Raw genomic sequence first — 23,280 nt, 5'->3', positions numbered from 1 at the left:
AATGCATGAAAAGCTGTGACATGACATAATGCCATTGCCATGTACTGTGGAGTGAAGTCTCTTGCTTGTGACACTAACGTTATTACAAAATAACCTCCTGTCTGTTCTGCCTCCCTGTTACCATTAATCCTGATGGAAGATTCTTCTCATTAACCTGCATGGGAAGATGCTTTTTTTTTTTTTTTTTTTTTTGTCCTGTAAAATAAAACAGCTTCCCTTTAACTCTCTTTCCCATCTCAAGAGCTAATGTCTGTTGCTTTCCTGGAATCTTCTTGTGCTTTCAGGGCTTTGTTCAGTAGAGCTGGGTGATTAGTTTCCAAACAGGGAGAGTCAGCCTGAGGGGTTTGGCTGGTAATCCAGCATCCTGCTATTGAGGAGATCTGGAACACAGGTTGTTGGGGGCTGGGAACATCAGAGGTGATGCTAAGAGTCCCAGAAGGGGGCACTGTGGGGCAGACTACATTACTGCAAGGCCCCCTAGTGAGTGTGTAGTGACAGCTGACAGACACTGTCCCATCACCTCCAGTACTGCACTATTTCAACCACAGAGCTAATGCTGTGAGTGCTGATGGATTATAAGGGGAGGAAGGCTCATGAGACCAGAATGAAGAGGTTGGTCAAAACCCAAGAACCTTTTCTTGGTTTCTCCCTTGGGTAGGTGGCAGCCCCTTGATGTGCAGCCTTGATTGGAAGAGTGGAGGAGATCGCAGCCTAGATGCCCTGGGCCCTTGCAGCTAACACGGTCCATTGTTTGAGCTTCCAGTTGGCTACAATGCCTCTGTGTGGCTCTGGCCATTGCATTCTGGAAAAGTGATCCTAGAAACCTCCTGATGCTGCAGGAACTTCCTCTTCCTTCCCCCTTCTCCCACAAGCTGTCAGGTTGTAGTCAGGATCCGGTCCTTTTCACTAGATCTCTTTCCTGAACTGTCAGTGACCCCTCTTAATATCTGCTCTTTTATTTGAATGCTCTTGGGCATGCTGAGTGCAGGCTCCTTTCCCACGCTCTTTCGTAACAGCTATCCTCAGAACGTCTAATATCTATCACGCTGCTCCCAGCCCCTCTTCTCTCCTTCGCCCCCTCCCCAGAGCCGCATAGGAAGCTGGTACATTCTGCAAGTGTCCTGCCTTCCCTCTGGATTTGTGCAGTCAACCCAGAAATTTTTCACCTGTCGTTTCAGTCCATTCCACTGGCCTGTCGAAGGCTCAAGTATCTGTTCTTCGAAATTTCCTCTGTTTCCACTTTCCATAGTTTCTCTGAATTATGCGTCTATCACCCCCCTTCTCTGGGTCTGGCTCCCCGTTGTCATTTGGACCCTCTGTGTGTGCATCTGAGATTCAATATGTGTAATGTTCGCACCTACTCGTGATTCACTGTTTAACAGGCCACTCTCGTTAGACAAATCTTACAGATCTTGTCAAAGGGGCACTGTTAAGATCCCCTTGTCTTAAATCTCCCCTGTGTTACTAACACCTGAGAAGGTCAAAAGTGAGAATTTAAAAAAAAAAAAAAAAGACTTGTCAAACCCAATGTTGTCTGATCCTCTCTTGCTCTTCACCCACCTTGGCCAATGACCCTGCCAACTCAGTCAGTTTCACTTTGTTCCTAGTCAGTTTCAAGTCTGGGTCCCACATTCAAGTATTTTTTGTTTAAAAGTCTGGTATAAAGTTTTGTTTGTAACTCCTTTGTTTAAAAGTCTCAAGCCTTTTTTCTCCTAAGCTTAGGCTTTCATCTGGCAATGCACAATCCAATTTCTCCCTGGTGCAGGTATTTTAGTTTCTGGTGAGGGAGCAGTTAATGTTCCATTTTGTTTGGCATACTGTATAAATGGAAAGTGGTAATGTTCCCTGTGATGGTCACTGTGCCCCTGGAAGGAAAGGTTATACCACTGCACAACACAAAGTACTGTGAGTTTTATATATACTGGTGGTTGTTTCTAAGGTGCCAGTCCCTATAATTGTCACCGCAGAGATTTAGAAATACACTGGTTCTCTTAAGGAACTGGAAAAAGTTATACACCCCATTCACAACCTGCAGGAATCAGTTTAAATTCCACTCTGTTTCCTAGAGTACACTGCTGGGGCCATGTCTGTTTGGTTCTTCAACAAAAACTTACCAGAAGAGTTCCACTTTGAGTCATAACCTTAAAGTGTCTCAGCCTGGTCTCTGGCAGAAACAAATTCCACAGCATAGCCCCTTCCCGGACAGTATCCTACCTGCAACCCCCAACAAGTTGAAAGTTCTGTCAGCCTGGGTTTAGCATGTCGTGGTGGACTATTTTAAAGCTATCTAGAATCTAGGGGCTATTCCCTCATCACATTGTAACCATTTTAAGGTGGGGTTGATCGAATGTTGGGACTGAATTTACTGGAGTGAGTTCAGTAACAACAATCGGAGAAGTTGCCAAAGAATTCTGGCCTGACATTTGGAGATACCACTGAAGACTTGTTAGAGTTGTGGGTTGTCACCACTTCCTAAAAAATTCAAGCGATTCCTCTTTACCTGTGTCCTCCAGATGAGCTGTATTTCTCCCCAATTCCTGGTGCCTTGGAGAATTTGCAGATCCCTGGTCACCTTAAAGACTACTCAAGAGGCCGTATATCAGTTGCAACTGACTCAGATGTCCACACAAATGGCCCAAGTCAACAAGCAAAAGCTGACAGCGAGAGCACCTATCAAACTGGCATAGATGAAAGCCCCCTAAAGGTGCAAGCTGAAACTGGGAATTAAATATTGAGAGAAAGGAATCTGCGTGACAGTGTCCCTCCAATGCAGCAGCTTTGCTTATCAATCCCAGGGAGCTGAGAAATGGCTGCTTGTTGGGAGCATTTTATTGCCAAGTTTGATCTTTGTGCATCTTGTCTGAGCTTGTGCTTTTGGGGAAAGAGGAAGGGAATCCTTGATATTTCTTTCACTTCTCTTCTTTTTCAAAATTCCTTCTTCTCTCCACTTGTGAACAGCACAGGAGGGCACTGACTTACATGTCTCTGAGTTAGTACACTGTCTGGTAACCTTGTGTTTGCTTCCTCCACTCCTGCTTCTCCTTCCCTCTTGAAGGCCTAAGGAAGAAGAATCTGTCTCCTGGAGCTGTGGAGTCGGATGTCAGGGGAATTACTGGAGTGGATTTGTTCGGGACGACAGATGCGGTGGTGAAACATGTTCTTGAGGTACTGTGTGTGTGGCATAGCTCATTCAGCTCTATTTAAGATAGCCCCTGTTGTACAAATTATCCTAAAACAGGTTTGAGAAACAAAGGGAGAAGGAAGCTAGGAGACTTGATATGGCTCTATGAATTCATATGTTCCTTTGGGGATAAGGAATGCCTTATTCTAAAGAGCTTAAAACCTAAAAGGTAGAGTCAATGGTGATCCGTGACTGGGGACCCAGACTCTTCTGCGGTACAAATGGCAATGTTATCAGATCCATTGTGGGTTTTTACCAAGGAGAGCAATTCGGAACAGAATGGAAAGCCAGTCAAGTTGTGTGAAGATGGGATAATGAGATTCCATTGTTGCTACTGGGCCACATTTGTCCTAGCAGATGTTGCCGTAATTGATCACAGTTGCAGCCCCACTGGGGGAAGCGATAAGAGGAGGGGTGGTGTGCTTGGAGCTTGTGCGTCACTTCCTCTTTGTCATCTCACTACCCCTCAAGGGTAGGTAACACACTTGTAAAGCCACCTGAGTCCTATCTTCCGCTTCCACCATTACCGGCATGAGTGGGGAAGTCTATCTGCAGAGTTTACTAGTACAGGGGCAGCCTTGGTCTGTGAGCATCTAGTATGAGCATCATGGCACATCCATGAAGTTCAGTCCACCAGAATGAAAACAACAGGAGCTAGCTGCAGACCCTCATGAGTCATTCTGAAGTCTGCAGGTTGTATCTTATTTGCTGGAGCAATTTTTCTGGCTGCTCCATCTCTGTGTGCTGACCCCATGGAGCCCCAGGCTTGGTGTGAGACCCCTTTCTCCCATCCCACAGGGACACGATCGTGGGGTGAACTGGGCTGCCTTCCACCCCACAATGCCTCTCATCGTGTCTGGTGCTGATGATCGGCAGGTGAAGATCTGGAGGATGAATGGTAAGAAGCAGCCCCCAAAGGAACCTCTTTGGGAGAGAAGAGAGGGAACAGGCTGGGGAGAGTGTGGTGGGAGCCAAGTTTATTTATAAACGTGCCTGTGACGTGAACCTGTGTGTGAATGTGTACACTTGGAAAGTGCTTGAAACAGGCAACATGGAAGTATAAATCCTCTGCCCCCAGGCCCAAAGATTGCACTGGAGGAACAACCTGGGGAAAGCCCAACTCTCCAGCCAACCCTTATAAGGCTTCCCTTGTAGCTCATCTACCCTCAAGCAAAGGCTAGAGTAAAGAGATGAGCCTAGCTTTGTGCCCTGAGGTCTGTCAAACTCAGGCTGAGCGACCAACGAAGGAATTTCATTCCGTAGCCAAAGGTCCTTCTTCAAGAACGAAGCGCCTGCATGCTCAAATCTGGGGACTGTCATCAGAGTTGCCTCAGCTGATCTTTCTTATCCGAGAGATTCAGATGTAACTAAAGTTTAGCAACTTTTGGGTGTTCTAGTCTATGTATCAGTTAGTTGTGCTGCTTCAGTTGCAGTACAGGTCAGAAGCTACAGTAGAGAGATTGGGCTGGAGAAAAGGCGTAAGTCAGAGAAGGATATGGAACATTTGATATCACTACTCATAGCTCAGGAACAGCAAGAGCTTTTAAATGTGACCCTGTCTCATTTTCTTCCACTCTGGTTAGAATCAAAGGCCTGGGAGGTTGACACCTGCCGTGGACACTACAACAATGTCTCCTGTGCTGTCTTTCACCCACGGCAGGAGCTGATCCTCAGCAATTCAGAAGATAAGAGCATCCGTGTCTGGGATATGTCTAAACGGTGAGTGCTCTGCCACTGGCTAGGCTTCTCACGGGCCTGTTATTCCTGTTAAATGTCCTCATTTTATAGGAAAACCCAAAAAAAACCCCAAACCAAATGCAGTCTTTAAACGTCAGTTGCTGTGTTTGCAAAAATAGTCTCAAACACGCATGAACCCACCTTTTCCCTGTGAGACAGCTATTAAGTATAAGGAGGAAAACTAGGTCTGTAAATGATTGGAAACAGTCGTGAGAGGAGCCAGCTTGTTTAGTGACCTCTCTGATGGAAATGATTTGAATGTATGCAATGTATTTATTGGTTTTATATTTGGATGAGTGTCGCTCTCTTGAGAGAGCTACTGAGTAGGCCAAAGCAGTGGTTTATATGTACAATGGGCACACTTAAAAAGTTAATTCTGGTTTTAGAGCTGTTACCAATGAAGCAATATTCCCTGTGTTTAAAATAGGGAATGTTGTTGGAAGCAGAAATACCTCTAAAACTGGAGTGGACTTATTGGGGTGCTACATCTGTAGTCAGTGAATCTTGATGATCACTTGGACAAAAGTCAGTCCTTGACTCTGCTCGTTTACCCTGAAACCTTGACTCCGCTCTGACAGTCTAAAGAGGCTTTAGTGTAAATGAGAATCAGGCCCCATGTCTGCTGTGTCTGAGTCAGTGGTAGAGGTGAGAATGGTACCTGTGCGTCCTGATTCCTCACTCCCCAGAGTAATTCCTAGAACGTCCTTCCTTCCTGAGCAAGGCGGAGAACTCAGAAGTCCCAGCACTCAGTCCCCTGTTCTAACTACTGGACACTACTGCCTCCCTGTAACACTGCTGGGGGCACCCAGAGCTGAGCGCCATTGTTCCCTCTTGCTGAGGCAGACAGGGAGCTTTGCTAGAGATTAGACTGTGTCAGGTCCCTGCCACACTAGTCTGTCTTCCTCACCAGCAAACTCAAGGCTCTCCCAGCCCAAACCTTGCCTAGCAGGTAACAATCAGTGAATTCCAGCCTCCGAGCTCTTCAGAGATGTTTCTCTGCAATTCACTGCGCCTATCACTAATAATTACAGAAGATTTTAAGTTTGCTGATCTGTTAAAGAGTGAGTACGTTACAGCTTATTACTTGAACTGGATGAAATACACCTTTCCCTTCAAACACTGCACTGAGTTGGCTTATAGTGAAAATAAAACAAGTTCATTAACAGAAGAACACTGATTAAGTGATGCCAAGTGAAAGGGATAAAGGCAGAGATACTTACAAGCAAGTAAAAGTGAAAACATTAATCAAAAAGACTAAAACTTTAGCATAGCAAGATACAGTCTTTGTACAAGATGGTTTCTCTCACCTCCAGTTGTCTTTTCAGCTTTTTACTGGCCGACCTGACCAGGACCCATCACAGAGATCCAATCGCTTAGTTTGTTTGTCTCTTAGGGTGGAGGCTAAAGATGGAGTTTTTTTTTCTGTTACTTTACCCCCAAGAGATGTCTTTGTCTTGCAAGTCAGGAAGGCATCCTGGGGATTGTCCCCTGTGTCTGTCTGGGATTCAGGAGCAATGTTAATTCTTTGTCTCTCAAGTTCAGGATCAGGATAAGCACAGCTGGTTTAGCTCCATGGTTTTGTTTAATGCTAATATGTAAAGTGAGGTAAACCCATATTCCTTTGTCCAGGACAGACTGGTTTACCACTTTTCCCTAGGCTAGCCTCTTGGTCTTAAACATATTCTAGTAATATCATCCAGAGGGAATTCATAACTTCACATGTACTGTTAACACATGCATTTTGCAATGATACTAATGACCAGCATGTTATTAGGGTTCAGATACCACCTCACCAGGCATAGTCTGTACAGATATTCCTGCTGTAGTGTGTAGGGTGTGAATACAGGGCTGCCTAGGGTCACGCTCCCCCAGGGAGTGCCACGTACATTCTGGACCTTTAGGCTCCAAGTCTTCTTTTGCAAACTGGTATTTACTGCAAGGCTTCTGCTTCATTTTGCTTCTTGTTCCCCTACCCAGCACGGGCGTCCAGACCTTCCGCCGAGATCACGATCGCTTTTGGGTGTTGGCTGCTCACCCCAACCTCAATCTCTTTGCTGCAGGTAAAAGTAATCCTTCCAGGTTCTGGCAGGTTGTGATGAGGGGAAGGGGTTATGGGGTCCGTTGGCCCATATCAGAGCCCTGTTCGTGGGTTAGATGCTCTTTTATATGGTCTGGTTTACCCTAGAGAAAAAGTACAGGAGGAGCTAAAATGCTTCTGATTGATATTCCCATAGTGCAGTGGTTCTCAACCTGTGGCCCAATCAGCACACAGCTGCAGCCCATGTGACATTCTCAGGGCCATATAGGTAGTATAAATAGTGTGTGGATCCAGCTCACACAACACGGAGAGAGCTGCCTATGCGGCCCACAATGGTAAATAGGTTGAGAACCACGGCCATAGTGTCTAGGTGTCCCAGTCATGGAGCAGGACCCCAGGGTGCTAGGTGGTGTGCACAGAGCAAAGATAGTCCCTGCCCCAGAGAGCTTACAGTGTAAGAGAGACGACAGGAGACGACAAGTGGGTACAGACAGATGGTGGAGTACATGGAAATAATATTGGTTGGCTTGCCAGGCAGTGGTCTCAAAAACCAGCGGACTAACCAACGTTTTTTATAGGTGTCAGGTAAAGGAGAGTTTTAAGGAGGGATGTGAAGGTGTGTCATGAGGGAGTTTTGCATGTGTTTACAGCAAGCTCCTCTCAAGGACAAGGGCAGGCACGTGAGGGAGCACAAAGGTTCTTGTTTGAAAACTTAACAAGTGGGTGATGGAGGTGGGCAGCATGAGCTGATCGGAGGCAGGAGTCAACATTTCAATAGCATATGAGGGATGATAGTCGGATTGGGGATAAGCCATGAAGGGCCTCAAAAGCAAAGTCATGTAGCTTATGTTCCCAGTAGAGAAGGGGGAGCCAGCAGAGGGCTGTGGAGAGAGGGGTGATGTGGTCAAAGCAAGGGGATGGGGAAATGAGCTTTGCACTGACATTCTGAATGGATGTAACTGGGGATATGATTCTAGGCAGAACCGAAGGTTATAAGCTCCTTGGTGTGGAGCTTGTCTCGTACTCTGTGAATGTGATTAGCCCTTAGAACAATGGGGCCCTGATCCCTTACTGAGCCCTCTGGGGACTACTGTAATACAAATAAAATCCACCAGTCTTACCATGCCCCGACCCTTATAGCCACAGGAGATGGAGTCACCTAAACCCCTGTGTCTGGGATCCTATTATGGAGACGTGCCCTGTGCTGAATAGTCCCCAGGGAGGAGGCCAGGGGCCTGGCTTGACTGGTTAATGTAAAGGAAGGAAGATGGGGCCAACCATCTCTTCAAATAGGCACAGCTAGTCCCTGCCCCATCTGGATTGAATTGTGGTGGCCAGCAGTGATTCCTGTCTTTCCTTTCCCAGGCCACGATGGCGGCATGATCGTGTTCAAGCTGGAGCGTGAGCGGCCTGCCTATGCGGTGCATGGGAACATGCTGTATTACGTGAAGGACCGTTTCCTGCGCCAACTCGACTTCAACAGCTCCAAAGACGTTGCTGTCATGCAGCTGAGAAGGTGAGGGGGCCTGGGTGCCGGGGCAGTTCTGGCGCTCAGATAAACGCCGCTGCCCTGAGCTCCCGGTTAATCCATTGCAGATACGCAAGCTGCGCTGTCTTCCTCCTTCCTCTCAGGTTGATTTCAAATTGATTGTTCAGTCAAATGCAAACGTAACCTTTGATACTGGGCTTGGGGAGTAGATAACAGACTATAGAGCCTCGAACTTCTAGGCTGTTCCGAAATTGGTAATGGCCGTTCGGTGACCTCTGTGACGAGAGTGATGGATCTCAGTCCAGTTCCTTGTGGGGTGAGGTGTCCTTCATGTAAATCACTGTCACCATTAATGCTAATTGTCTCTGTCAGCAGAGGCCAATGACTGAGAACTGTGCCATGAGTGTTGTGGGGCTGGGAAACAGGCAGGAATTGACTTGTCTTGGGCCCTTCAGGCATCTGTGCTATCCCAGGAAGATGCAGTCTGGGACATCAGCAACAAACCAAGCACCATCCCACAGGGGCGTGAACCATTGTTCGCTTTCTCTTATCTTTGTGTCTCTTCTTCAGTGGTTCCAAGTTCCCAGTGTTCAACATGTCGTACAACCCAGCTGAGAATGCTGTCCTGCTCTGCACGGTAAGCCAGCCCCGAAAGGGAAGCTGGACCGGCAGGGGTGTGAATGATGTCTTCAGGGTTTGTTAGAACTAACACTAGTTAGCCTCCATCTTACAGAACAGTCCCATCACTGGGAACCTGGGCAGGAGACTGGAGACTGGTTTGTGTGGAGTTTTCCAGCTAAGGATCTCACTGTCTCCCATAAACACAAAAGGGTGCCCATCACCTTGGTATCCTGGACAACATTCAAGGGAGATGACTTCTTCCCACTATTCTTTGCAACTAAATTCTCTCTGTAGAGGGAAGAATGAGTAGACAGTGCATGCGCGCCGTGTGTGTGTGTGTGTATATATATATATATGTGTGTGTGTGTATATATATATCTTTTTCCCTCTATAGAGAGCCAGTAACCTGGAGAACAGCACCTATGACCTGTACAGCATCCCAAAGGACGCAGACTCCCAGAACCCTGATGGTAGGCGTTTAATGTGTTGCATTTTTTTGTTAGTCTCCCTTTCTTCAGTCCTGCTCCCACCTTCTCTATCCCATTGTAAAAAAGCTTCTGTTCTCCAAGTCTTTGTTGCACTCTCTCCCTACGTTTCCTGTAGCTCGTGTAGTGTGCGTCATTTGGCAGGCCTTCCTGCTTACTATATCACGTGGTACATTGACTTGAAAAATTCATGTTCATCCCAAACTTTACAGCTGCAAATATATATTTTATAATTCAATTATTAGGACATTTCCATTTTCTCTTTCGACACAGCAGGCAGCTTCCCTGCCTTGTCAGTGGAGATGGATTTCACCCAGATACGTTGTATTCAAAGTGGGTTTATAGTCTGAAAAGCGGCTGTAAAAGTGACACTGCTGGGGCCCAGTATTCATATTCTCGCTCTGCAAATTCCAGATCAGATTTGCTCAGTTTACAAGTCAAAACATAATTCATTTTTTTTCTTCCACTTGGGATCTGAAACTCCAGCTGGATTCTTCCTGCCTCTGTCGTCATGGCAGTAAAGATTCTAGGATGAGTACTTAGCTGGCAATGTTGGGGGTGATGTATGAGGCAGACTAGAATCCAGCTCACTCATTAGTAACTTTACTGGTTTATGCAGGTCTAATGGAGAGAACTGTCTCTGGCACGAAAGTCAGCTGGTATATCTCAGAGATGGGAAGCAAAGAGGGGTCTTTTTTAGTCCCTTAATATATGTTAACTATATTGAACAGTACAGATTGTACTTCACATATTTCGGTTGAAAGTTTCAAAATTGACTAGTGGGTTTGGGCATGTGACGTTGAGACCCCTTTAAAGAGCTTAATTTTTCAGAGGGCAAATACTCAGTGCTTTCTGAAAACGAAGCCCTTTTAAAGGTGTCTCTAATTGGGCACCCAAAATCCAGAGAAAAGCCAAGTCAATAAATCTGGACTTTTGGGCCAAGGAAGAAAATGAACAGCCACAGAGGAGATCATTACACAACCTTCTATCGTAAAGAAAATATGTAGGGTAATAGGAATGTTTCAAGCACCTTCTATCTGAGCATCTCTATATGATGAACATTAATGAGGGAAGTTCCTCGGACATGAACCAATTAGAGAGGCCAGTAATAATCTGGCTTTAAAGATGTGTAAACTCAGGGAAAGCCATATGACCATCGTTCACACAGAAAAGACCCTGTCTGAGCTGGACATAGTATCCGGGTCTCCAGCCTTGTGTTTTTAACTACAAGAACTTACAGTGTGGAGTACAAGAGACTTGATCCCCTTTTCCCCTCATTGGGGCACTGATCTGTCACAAGCATGATTGGTAAGGTCTCATTGACTCTTGTGACTGTCTGGATCTCCGATATCCTTAGCGCATCTCCCTTAACGCGCAACTGTCATGAGTAGTGGGGTGGTGACGAGGAAAGAGTCTGGGAGCCCAAGAGTAGGACAATCACTTTGTTTTACTGTAACTGCAGCAGGTCTCTCCCGGGCTTATCTATTCCCCCACCCCTTAGCACACATCCACCCGTATTACTGCTGCGGAAGCCTTCGCTACATCTGCAACGGGTCCTGTGGTACAGTTCTCTCCATTCCCGTGTGATACGTGCAGCACTGTGTTCATATTAGCATTTTAAAACCGAGGGAGCAGCTGCACGCTAGGGAAAGTGCATTCATTCTCCTCCAGCTTGTTATGCCGGGTAGCCCCGGCAGGGGGGCTTACGTTGAAGCCGGGACCCTCGCTGCTCTCAGTTTGTTTGGCCAGTGAGGCTCTGCTCGTTAGTTTGATCGAATGTGCTGTCACCCAGGATGGCCCGCTTCTCCGCCAGGCAGTGGTGTTGGCTGTGAAGGCACCCACTTATCTTGGCCCTTGGCTAGAGAGAAGGGCTGGCGCTGGCCATGCTGAGATCTGAAAGGGTGGTGGGGGAGGAAATGAATCTTGTGAATAGCCTCAGGTTAAATTTGAGTTAGTAGGAAGCAGCTGATCCAACTCAGCCAAGATGGAATCAAACAAGACTGACTAATGTGTTGCCGTACGAGCCTGCCAGAGGTTTTATTCGCTGCCTGTGTTTTGCTCTTCCCAGCCCCGGAAGGGAAGCGTTCCTCTGGGCTGACAGCTGTGTGGGTAGCTCGCAACCGCTTTGCAGTCCTGGATCGCATGCATTCGGTAAGGGCCACGCTCATCAGGGTCTGTTTAACTGTGTTTTGTCATTTGAAAGTGTGTGTGCATGGAGTGGGAGAGACAGAAACGGCTAATCAAATTGTTGTCAGTTCAAATGTATTGGGGGGGTGCTGTCAGGAAGATCTGGCTCTGCAGTTTGGTAAAAAAGGAAGCTTAATATAGAAATGAAATTTAAATTAATGAAAATAGTTTTTGTCCTTTCTTTTTTTTTTATGTTCACCAACACCAGCTAGCCACGGTGAAAAATACTTACACTGTCATGCACACCTCTTGCAATTTAAATAAAATAGTTGTATACTATTTAGTTTCTGTTGTGTTTAGTTGTATTATCAAGCTACTTTTGGTGAGTAGACATTGAAAGCTTGCTACATCTCTTAGTTTTGTTCTTCCTTCCTTCCTGGCTTCATTCTCTGATTTCTTTCCTTGGATTGACCTCTTCACTGTCTACTACTTCCTCTCTTCCTCCAACCCTTTATTTCTGTTTCTTTCCCTACACTGAGCTCTCTACTTTTTCTCCACTGTATCTTCTGTACCCATACACCCTCTCACGGACAGTGCTTGGAAATCTTACCAGAAGGTTGAACTTCACTTGCCAAAGAGATATGGAGGGTGTGATGTTTTCTCCCTTCCCCTGGTACGGCACCATGAGAACAGAAAAAACAGCTCCTCTCCACCCTGTCAAAGTGGAGGTTGGGTAGGATCCCTACCAGCATATGGACCATTGTTCATGGTTTGTAGGCTCCGTTTTTCATTGGGCCTCTAGATACTAAGTGTCGATACATTTGAACACTTCCTTTCCCCATTCAACAAACAAACCACTTTGCTGTTGTAACGAAGAAGGATCTCCATTTTTTCCCCCCTGCTCCCACTCCAGACCCTCCTGGCTTCTACTAGGGGAAGAGAAATCTCCTCTGGCCCTCTTCCAGACTTCTTCTGCAAGTGCTAGACAACTCTTCCCCAAATATTCTCTTTTAATATAGTGAAGAGAGAAATTTGGTGTTTAGACTTGATTTTCATTCTGGCAGGGAAATCTTTTGGTTCTTCCTATCTAACTCTCTCTCTTGATTTTTCCCCCTCCCTGCACGACAGATCCTAATCAAGAACCTGAAGAATGAGATTACCAAGAAAGTGCAGGTCCCGAACTGTGATGAGATTTTCTACGCTGGCACTGGGAACCTGTTACTGAGGGATGCAGACTCGATCACCCTCTTTGATGTGCAACAGAAACGGTAAGGTCCCAGCTGCTGGGAGAGATGTCATGTTGTTCCTGCCAGTGTGTGCCTTTTGGGGACAGGCCATGGCTATTAATACGCTCCAAAACCTAGTGTCAGCTGCCAGCTGTGTCAGATTGATCCAAATCACAGCTAACAGCTGTTATAAGGAGCGAAATATAAACGTAGCAATGGTGCAATTTGTTCTGCAGGCATTGTCACCTTTCACAGGAGAAAATGGGCATGTCTCCCCGTCCATCGCTACAACTACAAAATCATAGAGACTGGCAAAGGGAAAGACTCATTGGTGTAGGTCAGGGCCCTGACTCTCTGTTGCCTTGCACCTTGTGACATCATTTACACTAGTTCACCGTGAGCGTGAAATGTTGCCACCTCAGAATGTGGTAGCACTTTGCACTGATCATGCGAGGTAGAGGATAATAGAGACCGAGGCCCTGCATCTGGCCAAATCCCTAATCCAGTGCAGGATTGATCACTACAGTATATTTGTCAGTGCTGCTGCGTCTGGTTCAGTTTTTAAAGGACCCTGCTGATATACAAACTATGCCTTTTAAACATCCTTGCATGCTACCAGTGACTTTAGAATCCCAGATTAATAATACTGAAGCATTTACAAATAGATTTACTTTGCATTTCACTCAGTGTTGTGCTTTAAAACTAGCTTGGTTCGTTTCACTTCCTCGTTCTCGTACACTGTCCCAGGACTGGTGCTTCTGGGTTTGTAGCACCACGAGATGGCTTGTGTCAAGTTGTACTGAAACAAAAGTTGCATGGGAAACTCTTTCCTTGTTCTGTAAAATCTGCCTCTGAAAATAAAACCTGAATTTTGGACTTAAAGTAAGTTGTCACTTTACATATCTCAGCCTGTGTTGCTTTCGGAGGCCTTCTCCTGGCTAGGATAAACTCCAGAGGACCCAATTCTCCGATACGCTATGGCTCCTTCACACTAGTCTGGCAGTGTAAATTTCATTTAGGCTCACTTTAATGCCACTTTACAGTGCCAGAATGGTGTAAAGGGGCCTTCGGGTATCTGACAATCAAGCCCCAGAGTTCTTGGGAGTGGGAGTCAATAGAGATAACATAGCTCTTTTAGTTGGTGAGGAATATGGTGACAGTCTCCCTGCAAGAGGCCCTTACGGTAATCCCGTCTCCCCCCTACAGAACCCAGGCTTCCGTGAAGATCTCCAAGGTGAAGTATGTCATCTGGTCAGCTGACATGTCCCATGTGGCTCTGCTGGCTAAGCATGGTAAGGTACCTTTTTCCTACTTACGCCCATGTAGGGTTCTCAGCAGCTCTGCCTGTCTCCGCTGTGTGCTCTTTAGTACACCAAGCTGCACTCCGGGGCCTAGTGTGCTGTAGCAGTGTCCATGCGGGAGGTTATGGCATCGCCAGCTGGTGCGCGGTAGATTCACACCCTGCTTTGCTGTGCAGTGATTTGCTGTCTAGACAGGCCCTCTGAGGCAGACACAATGAGCAGGAATTTTGTAACCCTTACGGTTTTCTGGACTTCCTCCTCCTCCTCTCCAGCCATCATGATCTGCAACCGGAAGCTAGAGTCCCTGTGTAACATCCATGAGAATATCCGTGTCAAGAGCGGTGCCTGGGATGAGAGTGGTGTCTTCATCTACACCACCAGCAACCACATCAAATACGCTGTCACCACAGGGTGAGTCTACTGCCTGCAGGGCTCAGGAGTCCAGGGGGAGTGTCTTGAATCCGCTCTCTGAAGGACCTGTCCTTGGCGCTACCCCCTCGCCAAATGTGGCTGGGCTTGATTCGAGATTGGGCTGCACCTCAGCTGCTGAACTTCTGAGCCTTGGCAATTTCTGCTCACTCTGGGTATGCGAGCCTTCTCCTCTGCACCTCCTGCTGTCAGGAACAACCACCGGGGGACTCTCCCTCTGTTCTTCCATGCAGCTCCGCAGGGTGGATGCAAGAGCCTGCTCTGCAACCCCCACCATCGAGAACAAGCTACTGGAACCTGGCTCTGCTCACTTTGGGCACCAACAGCTTTCTGTTGGGAACAGCCTCTCCCTCCCACTGCATCAGCTCTCCCTCTCAAAACTGCTGCTAAAAATCTCTCCTCAGTCTCCCCTCTTGTGCTTTTATGGAGGTGGAGTTTATTGAAGCCACCGTGCAAAAGTCAGTTGCCTCGATCATATCCGCTCACGCCCTAGCAGTCGGAACTATCAAATAAGGGCTAGCTCACTACTTCGTTAGCTTGCAGGAGCCCAAATAGCTTTTCAGGCAGAACAGGAATTTGCTCGGTATTTCCTCTCCCCAACACCGGATTCAAAGTCAGTTCTGCGATCTGTAGAGTGAGGCAGTCCTGCAGCGAGGCCTGTGGGTGCTCAGCTGCACCTTTTGATTCTTTCTTGTTGACGCCGGCCTTGTGGTGGCCTGTTCCCTAGACTGGGGCTTGCTGTTATATAACCCACACTAGTGGCAAGGCCATATACAGAGGTATGTGAGTCTGTAGCTTCTCCCAATCTAATGGACCTGGTCAGAGAGGCGCATGATGTTAGAATGAGTCACACTGGGTAACGTACAAATATGTTGTCTCCTGGTGTAGGGATCACGGAATCATCCGCACTCTGGACCTGCCTATCTATGTCACCCGCGTGAAGGGGAACAACGTGTACTGTCTAGACAGGGAATGCCGACCCAGGGTCCTCACCATCGACCCCACGGAGTTCAAGTTCAAGCTGGCGCTGATCAATAGGAAGTATGATGAGGTGAGGGGCCAGGGCATGGCATCTTTCCACGACCTGGTGCCATAGGATAATGCCTTCCATGTGCTATTCTCAATTCCTCTGCCTGGCTGCCTCCCTTCCAGGTGTTGCACATGGTGAGGAACGCCAAGCTGGTGGGCCAGTCCATCATCGCCTACCTGCAGAAGAAAGGCTACCCCGAGGTGGCGCTGCATTTCGTAAAGGATGAGAAGACCCGCTTCAGCCTGGCACTGGAGTGTGGCAATATCGAGGTAAGAGGCCAGTGTGCACTGGGGCAGGGAAGGAGGATATCTGCATGGGTACCTCTCTCTCAAATGCTGCCGGTGCAGATGGCAGGTTGTGTGGTGTGGTCTTGGGGAAAGGCTCATCTGCATTCTGGATAACTTGTGGTGGTGCAGTAAAGGTCCTGCGGTCCAGGCACAGCCTCTGAAATTGTACCCTGAGGCCTCTGCTGGCCCTCATCATTAACACTTAGATGCCAGCCCCAGGGTCTAAAGCTCCCTGCGGGCGATGGCGCATCTTAATCTGAATAGAAGGTTGCTTGGAGCAGTGCGTGATGGGCCCTGTCATTTCCCCAAGCTGCACCTCTATACTAAAGAAGAGTGTTAGAAATCCATTTAATGTGACATAACTGGAGGGCCCCACTCTTGGGCACAAGGTTTGGTGGGCCTGTGGATCCGCAGTGGACTTAGCTAGACGAGGATGTGATTGGAGGCACAGACCATATGGAGTTCCTGAAGAGGAACCAAGATCAGATTGCAACTCAGTTTGGAGCTGTGGTTGAGAGTGATGGTAAAGTCCACGTGTGGGGAGTGGGCCAGGACAGAGATGTGTCTGCTTTATTTCCTTATAATGCAGCTGGATCAGAGCTGTAGGGAAAAGCTGTCACAGGTATCTGAGAGTCTCAGAGTTTGTCCTTAATGTATCCTCATAACACCTTTTGTGAGGTATGGCAGTGCTGTTATTCCTATTGTACAGATGGGAACTGAGGCACAGAGAGACTTGCCCAAGGTCACACACAACATCTTAGGTGGAGCTGGGAGCTGAGCCCAGGTCTCCAGAGTCCCAGGCCAGCATCTGCTGGACCCTCCTTCCATCTGTGCCCATGTCTGCTGCGTTCTCTTAGATCGCTCTGGAGGCAGCCAAGGCTCTGGATGACAAGAATTGTTGGGAGAAGCTGGGGGAGGTGGCCTTGCTGCAGGGAAACCATCAGATCGTGGAGATGTGCTACCAGCGCACCAAGAACTTTGACAGGCTCTCCTTCCTGTACCTCATCACGGGCAACCTGGAGAAGCTCCGCAAGATGATGAAGATAGGTGAGTCCCGGGAGGGGTGTTAGAACGTTAGCCCCTCGAGGCAGTGGCGGTCTTTTTGTTGTGTTCGTACAGCGCCTAGCACAGTGGGATCCTGGTTCATGAGGGGGGGTTCCTAGATGTTGTTGCAATACAAATAAAGAATAATAATTAATAATGGAGCCAAGTTACACCTGAGAGAGGGGAGCAGGGACAGCTTGTAGAGGAGGCTGAGAACTACAGAGGAGTGGTGACTGTTTCTGTCTTGTCCTCTGGTTTAGCTGAGATCCGTAAAGACATGAGTGGCCACTATCAGAATGCCCTGTACCTCGGAGATGTAGCAGAGAGGGTGAGGATCCTGAAGAACTGCGGGCAGAGTGAGTATCGCAGCACCAGCATCTTATGCTGCTGCCCTGTGGGTTGCGGGACAGCAGGAAAGATCCAATAAATGTCAACTCCTGCATCTCTGCTTTGCCTCCCACTTAATTGTCCAGAACCACAGCTAAAGGGAGGCCAGGAAGAGGTTTAGCTGCTGCATCGTGGCTGGGTGTGACCCCACTGTATGGATGCACTTCACCTGTTCGTTTGGGATTGTTGGATCACACTTTCCCCATCTGCTTTTCAGCCAAGTTTCTCAAAGTGTTTTCCAAATGTTAACCCTCGCAGTGCCCCCTGGAGGCAGCTCAGCATTATCACCCTCACTTTTCAGACAGAGAAACTAAGGCACAGAGCCAGGAAGTGCATTATCTAAAGTCTCACAACAATTAGTGACAGAGCTACCAATAGTCCTGGGACTCCTGATCGCCTGCTTTGACCACTAGAAAACAGTCCATCCTTTTTCCTTGATCCCACAACCCCCTCCTGTGCTGCCTATGGGGGCTGAAGGGCCCCTGTATATGCTGCCAGTCTTTCTTTCATCTCAGCAAGGCCTAGAGACCTGGTACAGGAAGTCCCCTGTCCTTCCAAGCAGTGCATGTGTATGGTATATGGAGTGTCTGCCACATTTTGAGTGTCTTGTGTGAATCATGATTTCACAGAGGGCACAGAATCTGTGACCATGCCCCCAAACCGTGGTCTTCTAAAGATGTTTTTCTTGAAATTGACTAAACTTGCTTGTAATATTCATTCTATGCAAACTCTGTGAAATTCAATACTTTACGTTTACACTGTCATGACATTTCTAAAAAAAAGGAAGAAAGACGATTTACGCAGGGCCCTACAGATGATGGATCCATCTGCCATATGTGTTATGTGCCTTTTCAGAGTCCCTGGCCTATCTCACCGCTGCAACCCATGGCTTGGATGAAGAAGCCGAGAGTCTGAAGGAGACGTTTGACCCAGAAAAGGAAACGGTTAGTTGATCATCTATTGCTTCCTGCTTGGTCACAGGCTCCACCCGGAAGAGGAGAGGATAGCAGTGGGAGTTAGCACTGGGGCTGATGGGGTCGAGGCATTAGTTGACACCCTCCCTGAAGGAAGAGCCCCCTCTCCAGCCAGGGCTGAGACCAGCACCTTGCATTACATGGAGGGGAGGCTAAGCCGAGGGTTTTCTTTCCATGGTCTGTAGTTATGGATTTCTCTCTTTTCAGATTCCAGACATTGACCCCAATGCAAAGCTGCTCCAGCCCCCTGCTGCCATCATGCCTCTGGACACTAACTGGCCATTGCTCACTGTCTCCAAGGGATTCTTTGAAGGAACAATTGCTAGCAAAGGTAGCATTGCGTACTTGGGAACTGTTGTATTAATGTAGATGGAATGGGCCCAAATAGTCAAAGGTGTGAACAGGACACAGTCACTGTCCAATAGTAAACAGGGTTAAACAAGGTCTGGGGTTTGCTATACAGTGCCGTGGCAGGCACGTTATTAAAAATTCTTTTAACTTTGTATTAAAGATTCAGAAAAGAAGCAAATGAGTTAAAGCCTTGGAAATGAACAGGCTTGTTCTCTTTCCCCTTAGCTGGAGAGGGGTTTTAGAGAGAAACTCCGTTTGACAGTCTCTGAGATGGTGTTAAAGATGGTAATAAACTGTCCTTTTGGGGAAAAGAGAAGTTGTCCTTGTTGCTGCTGTTAAAGTCTGATCCTGGTTCCTAAAAGACAAGACAAAAACACACACCCGAGGGGGGAGAGTAGAACAGCAAAGATAGAAAATGCAGCATTTATCGCTCGTATTGACATTGACTTGCAGCCTTGCTGCTGGAAGGACATAGGAATTGCACATGGTCTTATTAGTCCCTCTGAGATCCAGCAAACTTGTATCAGCATGGGGCTGTTTAGGCATTGCTTTTAGCGGCTTCTCTGGTCACAAGCTTACAGCAGTGCTGCAAAATATGCAGTCTTGGCCAGCTAAGCCAGATTCTTATCAGACCGAAAGAGAAAGGAGAGAGATGGAAAAGAGAGGAAATAAGGTAGGGAAAGGATGTATTCGTGGAGGGGAAGAGAAAGTTTCCCATCCCAGGTGGTCTTTGGGATTTAGAGGGTGGCAGTGTCATCGGGCTCACTCTCTGGCCTGGTCTGGTCAAGACGTCTCTCAGGATTAGCACAGAGAGGATCCGGGTCCCTCCTTCACCTTCTCTCAGCTTTCAGCCAGCCAGCACTGTGGTAGTAGCTTTCCTCCCAAAGTCGTCTTTTGTCAGGACCCCAGAAGGGAGCAATGGTGGAATAGCCCGTTCCTTCATTATTTTGTCCACCCTTTAGGCCTCGTTTCCGACGCACCAATTTTGATTAATTTCAGGTCTCGCTCTGTTCTTGTTTATCAGGCGTGATCTTAACGCAGCCCAGGAAATCTATCAGGATGCCTTTTTTGTTTGGCCTTCTTCAGTCTGTCTGTCTGGCTATTGCACCATTTCCCATCAACATTTGCTGTGATAGGTTATTGTGACGTCTTACTAACTTTCATCATCAGGGTAAATTTGTAGGCCCAATTAATCACAACAGAACCGACTCTGTGCTGGGCTAGACATGCTTTAATTCCCTCTCGTGACTCCAGCAGCCCAGCTGTTAAACATCCAGCTTCTCACGGGTTTCTGGTGCAGGCTGTTACCCCGTTAAAGATGACATTTAAACCATTCCCAGGAAATCCCCTGGATGCAATTCACCTATGCTTCAAATGACTTTGGCCTTTAACGTGGCACAGATCTGTGACAATAGGAGCTGGGCTGTGATGGGCCACCCTAATGCCTGTTCTTCCCAATATCTGACCCTGTTGAAGGGGGGTGAATGAGTGAATCCTGTCCCTTTCCCTAGGCAAAGGAGGGGCATTGGCTGCTGATATTGATATTGACACGGTTGGCACTGAAGGCTGGGGAGAGGATGCTGAGCTGCAGCTGGATGAAGGTGAGAACACATGAGCAGCCCTTAATGCAGGGGAGTGTGTAGATAGTGTCTCTCCTCTCCAGCACGTTCTGACTCTAGTTCTGTTGCAACGTGCAGATGGCTTTGTGGATGCCGGGGAAGGCTTTGGAGATGAAGCCCTTGGTAAAGGACAGGAGGAAGGAGGCGGATGGGAAGTTGAAGAGGATTTGGACCTTCCCCCTGAACTGGTAGGGAGCTGTGGGATCAGGAGGTGATCTTGGAAGGAGTCAGGAGCCTTACGTAGCCAAGTTGCAGCAGCCCTTAAGAAAGAGGGATGGGCGCTGGGAAAGCAAGGAGAATAATTAGAGGCCGTGCTAACATGATCCGGGTGGGATGTTTCTGCTGAAGTGATCAGCAGGGAAAGGGTTAATGTCAGTGGTTCAATTGTTGTCGTCATTAGCTCTGAAACCCAATGCCCCATTGTGATGTATGGGGCAGCTCACACTCTTGAGCTACTGTGTCAGGCTGCCTATAGCATCACCCCATGGCTTCATGCTTTATTCAGGCTGAGGTCCCCTCCCACCCCTCTCTTCCCCGCCCTAGAAATCCATCTGTTTTAGGTGAAATCCAAGATTCGGTGGCACTGGGCTCTGGTGATTGAGTCCTGATGGCTGTTTGGCCTATGAAATGCGTGGAGGGGTGTCAGACTAGCCCATGCCCCAGCTGTCCCCTTCTTGGCAGTTGCAGCTGAGGCCAAAGATAGAATGGGCCATGGAGGTGACTCTCTCCTCCCCTCTCTCCTGTTAGAAGTCATTCTTGAGGTTAAGGCTGAAGCACATTGGCAGGGCAGCCCAGGGGTGAGCTTTCACCGTGCGGTGCCAGGCTGCAGAGCTGTCAGTCACCAGCACAGCATTGACTAGCTAATAAGTGCCCCGTTTGCTCCCTAGGATGTCCCTGCTGGCCTGGCAGGAGGAGCTGAGGATGGATTCTTTGTGCCACCCACCAAGGGCACCAGCCCAGCTCAGGTAACAGGACCTGCCTCTGAAACCTTCTCTCTCGGGCACCTGCCTTTCCTGGTCTGGTCCCTCCTGCTCACTGTCCTGTGCTGGTTAATTATCAGCGTCAGGAACTGGTGGTGCCTTGTTGGGAGAAGTGGCTGGAGCCCTGCTGCTGGTGTTGAATGGGATGTGAGTGTGCTGGGTAGCATTGGGCAGGCATGACCCCCCAGCAGCTCCTCTTGAAATGCGTTTCCTCCTCTCCCTTAGGTCTGGTGTAACAATTCCCAGCTGCCTGTTGATCACATCCTGGGTGGTTCCTTTGAGACAGCCATGCGGGTAAGTTACTCTGGAGAGTCCTGGAGATCCCCTCTCCCCCTCCTGTTTGTGACCCCTTCCAGCGAGGGGTAGTCGGGCAGAGGGGTGTCAGCTGATAAGGGGTGATCAAGGCAGATTATGCAGTAGTCTCATGCTCCATGCTGTTCAGTCTGAAGGACAGCGTTAGAGGTCCCTTCTCGGGGTGAGATGTTAATCGGGAGATGGGGCCAAATCCCTCCGCAGTGCTCTGGAGCTTCACCCCACTGCCTTCCTGTGGCTGCCTGGCAATACTGAATTAACCTCACTAAGGAAGAGGAGAGTTTCTCAGCTAAAGCTCAGGGCACCTGGGTTCTCTTTCAGTCTCTGTCGCAGACTCACTGTGTCTGCTTGGATAAGTCACTTCTCTTCCCTGTGCTTCAAGTTCCCCAGGTACAAAGGAGAAGTTCTAATAGGCTGGGGGCTAATGTCTGGGCAGGATGAGATCCCAGTCTAGGCTGTGGGCGGGGTTGGAGCTGCACTTATGCCGCGACCAGCCAATGAGTGTGGTGCTTCCCTTCTTTCTCTTCAGCTCCTCCACGACCAGGTGGGAGTGACTAATTTTGGCCCCTACAAGCAGCTCTTCCTGCAGACCTATGCCCGGGGCCGCACCACTTACCAAGCACTGCCCTGCCTCCCCGCCATGTATGGATACCCACATCGCAACTGGTGAGCAGTAGGGCGGAATCCGGCCTCTCCCTTCAGGTCTCTTTACCATTTCCCCTGACTCTTGCCTGGATGCTGCTTGTTGGAGGGGTGGTGCAGGTTAGTGCCCCCAGTGGGTGAGTCATGTTCAGTCACAAAACAGGCCCCGCCCACTCCCTGCCTGGTGTCGCCTTCCCGTTCCCCTGACGTAAACAAGCAAATTTTGAATCGTGTTTTAAACGGCTCAGTGTTAATCAATGGATCTTGAGTGGATGTGGGACCGGCCCCTCTGTTGATAGCCCAAGTTCTAGGGAGAATTCCATCCCGGGGCAGTTTTCTGATGACGGGAAGCACCCAGCTCCTCGTTAGAGCTTAAACAAGGTGAGGCAGGTGGGGTTAGTGCTCCCCTGCCACCTGCTCCTGGTTTCTTCCAGCCGAGCTAGATCTGGAAGTACGTCCTCTGCAGGGGTAGCTGAGGCATTGTGGGCTAGCGACCCAGATTTTCCCAGCATGCACCAGTCAGGCAGCAGGGGAGGCTTGGAGACCCCTCTGTGGTTGCCAGACAGCTGTGATGGTCGAGGAGCTGCAGTGTGGACCTAGTTCAGCCAGGCCAATGTGTCACTGACTGCTTGTAGTGCAGGTGGCCCATCAGGGTAACCTTGTCCTCCCACGTGGTCTGGCTGGTTCTCAGTTTCTCACTGAGGCTCCCACCCTTCCCACACCGCCAGGAAGGATGCCGGGTTGAAGAATGCCCTCCCTGTCGTCGGCCTGAAGCTCAACGACCTGATCCAGCGCCTGCAAGTCTGCTACCAGCTCACCACCGCTGGCAAGTTCGAGGAGGCGGTGGAGAAGTTCCGGTCCATCCTGCTGAGCGTGCCGCTGCTGGTAGTGGATAACAAGCAGGAGATCGCTGAGGTGAGGGGCGCCTCTCTTCCCGGCCCCCATTCCCCTCCTCAGGAGCCACGGGCAAATGGTGCCTGACTCTCTCGCTCTCTCTCTCGCTCTCTCTCCTCCTCACAG

General features: G+C 48.6%; 1 protein-coding gene across 1 annotated transcript in view; it reads left to right on the top strand.

The window, feature by feature from the left end:
• Positions 1 to 23,280, top strand: part of COPA (COPI coat complex subunit alpha) — a 32,662-nt gene that overhangs the window by 6,307 nt on the left and 3,075 nt on the right. The window contains exons 7-29 of the mRNA XM_073323416.1: positions 3,056 to 3,165; positions 3,980 to 4,079; positions 4,765 to 4,900; positions 6,896 to 6,978; positions 8,322 to 8,472; positions 9,016 to 9,082; positions 9,461 to 9,536; positions 11,620 to 11,702; positions 12,807 to 12,946; positions 14,111 to 14,196; positions 14,478 to 14,616; positions 15,523 to 15,685; positions 15,787 to 15,933; positions 16,809 to 16,998; positions 17,256 to 17,351; positions 18,238 to 18,326; positions 18,564 to 18,687; positions 20,219 to 20,308; positions 20,405 to 20,514; positions 21,214 to 21,291; positions 21,532 to 21,600; positions 22,148 to 22,284; positions 22,989 to 23,175. Of these exons, the coding sequence (XP_073179517.1) occupies positions 3,056 to 3,165; positions 3,980 to 4,079; positions 4,765 to 4,900; positions 6,896 to 6,978; positions 8,322 to 8,472; positions 9,016 to 9,082; positions 9,461 to 9,536; positions 11,620 to 11,702; positions 12,807 to 12,946; positions 14,111 to 14,196; positions 14,478 to 14,616; positions 15,523 to 15,685; positions 15,787 to 15,933; positions 16,809 to 16,998; positions 17,256 to 17,351; positions 18,238 to 18,326; positions 18,564 to 18,687; positions 20,219 to 20,308; positions 20,405 to 20,514; positions 21,214 to 21,291; positions 21,532 to 21,600; positions 22,148 to 22,284; positions 22,989 to 23,175 (2,651 nt within the window). The remainder of the gene's footprint in view (positions 1 to 3,055; positions 3,166 to 3,979; positions 4,080 to 4,764; positions 4,901 to 6,895; positions 6,979 to 8,321; positions 8,473 to 9,015; positions 9,083 to 9,460; positions 9,537 to 11,619; positions 11,703 to 12,806; positions 12,947 to 14,110; positions 14,197 to 14,477; positions 14,617 to 15,522; positions 15,686 to 15,786; positions 15,934 to 16,808; positions 16,999 to 17,255; positions 17,352 to 18,237; positions 18,327 to 18,563; positions 18,688 to 20,218; positions 20,309 to 20,404; positions 20,515 to 21,213; positions 21,292 to 21,531; positions 21,601 to 22,147; positions 22,285 to 22,988; positions 23,176 to 23,280) is intronic.

The sequence above is a fragment of the Lepidochelys kempii genome, chromosome 24 (assembly GCF_965140265.1).
Source record: "Lepidochelys kempii isolate rLepKem1 chromosome 24, rLepKem1.hap2, whole genome shotgun sequence".
Taxonomy (NCBI): Eukaryota; Metazoa; Chordata; order Testudines; family Cheloniidae; genus Lepidochelys; species Lepidochelys kempii.
Note: the sequence above shows the minus strand (reverse complement) of the source record. Positions and strands in the feature narration are given on the sequence as shown.